The sequence below is a fragment of the Arachis hypogaea genome, chromosome 20 (genome assembly GCF_003086295.3).
Source record: "Arachis hypogaea cultivar Tifrunner chromosome 20, arahy.Tifrunner.gnm2.J5K5, whole genome shotgun sequence".
NCBI lineage: Eukaryota > Viridiplantae > Streptophyta > Magnoliopsida > Fabales > Fabaceae > Arachis > Arachis hypogaea.
In genome coordinates, this window is record NC_092055.1 from 9196308 (window position 1) to 9199740 (window position 3433).

Below are 3433 nucleotides of genomic sequence, written 5' to 3' on the forward strand. Positions count from 1 at the left end.
AAGTTTGATACAATTTAAATAAGAAGCTAAAACTATCCACAGGCTAAATTTTAAAGAGGAATCAAATATATTGAAAAGAGTAGTATAGTAACAAGGGTAGGAAGGAAAGTGGATCATAAATGTTTTGTTGGAAAAGCAAAATGCAGTTCCTATCACATGCTTAATAATGGAATCATGGTAGGAATGCAATCCCATCCTTATTCCTTGATTGGACACAAAGAAGAAAAAATAAATATATTAATAAGTTTGATATCAAATTTAAAGGAGATTTTGAGAATCCTTGTGCAGATTAGTGGATATATGTAGAAAAATTCTGAGAAGGCCAAGTTAGGGACCACAAGATAGGAATTTCAATTTATAGATGACAAAGCATAAGTGCATAGCCACTTTACTATCTCACTCAAAGTGGAGGAATAAACAAGAGAAAAGAAATTTGATGTAATATAAGTGTTGTTTCTTGCATTGATGTAGTAAATGATATATAACAAGATTAATTATTCCGTTGTTTGTATAGTTTTATCATATTTATAATTATATATATATATATATATATATATATATATATTTAAATTGAGTCTCTATATTATTTTTAATTCTGTAATTAATTTTTTTATGTCAAAAATGTTAAATTAATAGAATATTCTTCTCAAAAAATATTTGGTCAAAGATTTAATTAGATTCTTAATTATAAATATTTTTAATTTACAAATAAATATTTCGTTAATTTTAATATTTTTTGCATTGCTAAGTACCTAATTACAAAATTAAAAGCAGCATAGAGACTAAATTAAAAAATATATATAAAAATTTAATTATAAATTTAAAAAATTATAAAGATTAACAGAATAATTTAATCGATATAATATCACCAAAATCGAAAAAGAAAGTCTAAGAGGCCAGCACTTTTATTAAAATTTAGGCAGTACTTAATCATCAAAAGAAAAATGAGTATTCTCACATCATTGGATATAATCTTACACCATTAAAAATATTCATGATGATTAATTAATGACTATAAATTACAAAATCTATTAGTTCCTAGCATTCCTCAAACCGAAATTATTAAAAAAAAGGGCGTTAGCATCAAAGCATTTATGTTTTTTTCTAGTTTGCTAGGGGGGGTTCTTGAGGGACAAGAAAGCACGCATTGTCAAAAAGGATGAGGACACTATAGTGGGCTAGTAACGGTAACTTGATGTTAATAAATGAGTCTAGTTAATTTTCATTTATAACTGAATTGTTTTTGTAGATGGAAGGAATTTAATTTTAAAGTGAAAGTGAAACTAAATTATTTAGGTCCATTAATTGAATAAGAAGCAAGGTAAACTTATTGAGAGTAGAGTTGTCATGATATAAAAGGACTCATTTACCCCTCTTCTTGTTACCTACACACAACAAACACTCTCATTCAATTTGTGATATGAAAGTTGTAGAAATGGGAGTTCCTTGCAGCCCAAAAGCATGTCCATCAAGAACTCCATGCTCTCTTGTTTTGGACTGAAGGGAGCTCCTAGTTCTTCTCTTTCACCATATCTCTGTTAATTCATCATGCCTTCAAAAGTTGGAAGCTAAGTAAGTTGATGTATCAAAATAATATATATGGCGTGACCTGGCCTTCAAGATTTCTGGATTAATTTTGCTTTCTTCAGTTTCATTAATCAATATTCTTATTATTACTTATTACTTGATTTGAGCCTTTCTCTAATAGATTATCACAAAGAACCTGAAGCTGATGCTGAGGTATACAGTTTTCATTTTTGGTTTTCAATTTTTCATTATTGTTCAAGAACCTAATCCACTAATTCCTTTCAGATGACAAAAGAAAACTACTGTTTTGTGTTAATTAAGGGGACAAATTAAACCCACCGCACTAGTGTTGTTGATAAGTGATAACCATAGGATTACTATATTCATTGATCTTATCTTATATATTATTGCCATGCTTTGATTTCTGTTTCCAAATGAAAACTCAAAGCTTTGTCTTCTAATACGAATAAATTATTTTTTTAATAGAATTCATAAATGAATACCTTATCTGTTACCTGATGAGACAATCTGACAGATGTAAATCAGGATAAGAATTATATGTATATCTCCTTAGCTTGTTATAGCGAACACTGATCTTTTCTAAATTTGTTTTGTTTAACCCCAATTTCCTAGTTGAATTATTATGAGAAAAGAAAGAGAGAGAAGTTTTACTTTGACATTCATAATTTACAAATGATCACTTTTGTATGTACATTAATATAAGTTTGTCACTGTTGGTCCATTGTGAGAATTTGTTGCTGAAGATGGTGGTTTGGGATATTGCAATTGAAAGGAGAGCGAGAAGAGCACAATGGCACCACAGGGAGTTTGTCACAGTTGCAGATCTCAATCATCCATCCATCTGGGTCATGGAAGAATAGCTGATCAACATAGATCCCATTTTCCTCTACTATGTTCTTCACGTACTTCATCTTCATTTGCTTCAATCTTCTCTCCACTGCTGCTATGCTTTCACACTACAATAATACAATGCATAAGTATATTGTATATATATGTTTATATCAAGATAGAAATTATATATATATGTATATACTTGGAAAGAAATGTGGTTGTCCTTGGGATTAATCTGAAGAATCTTAGGCATGCCCTCTGGATCTTCTGATTGGAGAAGGTGTATGCCAATGCCATAATTGAATAACCTACACATACATACATAAACATCATCATCAAAAATCATAATCATGAGGCTCTTTGCATTAGAGAGTTGCATTGTTAATTAGACATGCCATGCACCGTTGAAGTCAAAGGAAGTAGGCCTCTTAATGGGGCAGAAGCCAAGAATATTGACGTAGAAATCAATAGATTTGTCCACTGATCCACACAGCAAGGAGATGTGATTCAATGACTTGAGTTGCAGAGGATTATTGTTATTGGCCATTGTAATCTCAAAGGTTAATGAAATTGAAAGGTGATGATGATGTAGCTTAGTGCCATTGGCGGCTATGCATGCCTTCTATTTATAGCAATAAATCAAAGTAACATTTTTCCTAGGCATGTCTTATAGAAGCTTCTCATCTTCTTCTTATTACAATTTACAATGTTGGATTTGGAGTGACACGTAGATTTGACGTTGGTGAATCAGACCACCATGGACAACGCTTATCTACCATCCGACACGTTAATATCTTTGACTTGTTAATTTGCTCCATCATATATGTATATGATCACCGTCATTATTACAAGTTCTAGGTCTCTTATTAATATAATTTTTAAATGATTTATGAATATAAAATTAGTTTTTAGAATTGAGTTAGATTTGTTTAATTTTAATTTAAATTACATGCTATGATATATAGATGCTAATATAGATACAAAATACGATGCAATATGTAATATATAGGCACATAAATTTTAAAGTTTTACGAAATACAAACACGTGTCATAT

At 30.1% G+C, this 3433-nt stretch overlaps 1 protein-coding gene across 1 annotated transcript; it reads right to left on the reverse strand.

Annotated features, from left to right (window-relative positions):
- Positions 1-2069: 2069 nt before the first annotated feature.
- LOC112784876 (glyoxylase I 4) lies at positions 2070-2994 on the reverse strand. The gene is made up of 3 exons (XM_025828211.3): positions 2775-2994; positions 2582-2687; positions 2070-2504 (listed from the first exon to the last, which is right to left on the reverse strand). Exons 1-3 carry the CDS (start codon positions 2924-2926, stop codon positions 2256-2258), a joined length of 507 nt encoding a protein of 168 aa, XP_025683996.1. The 5' UTR covers positions 2927-2994; the 3' UTR covers positions 2070-2255.
- Positions 2995-3433: the final 439 nt, after the last annotated feature.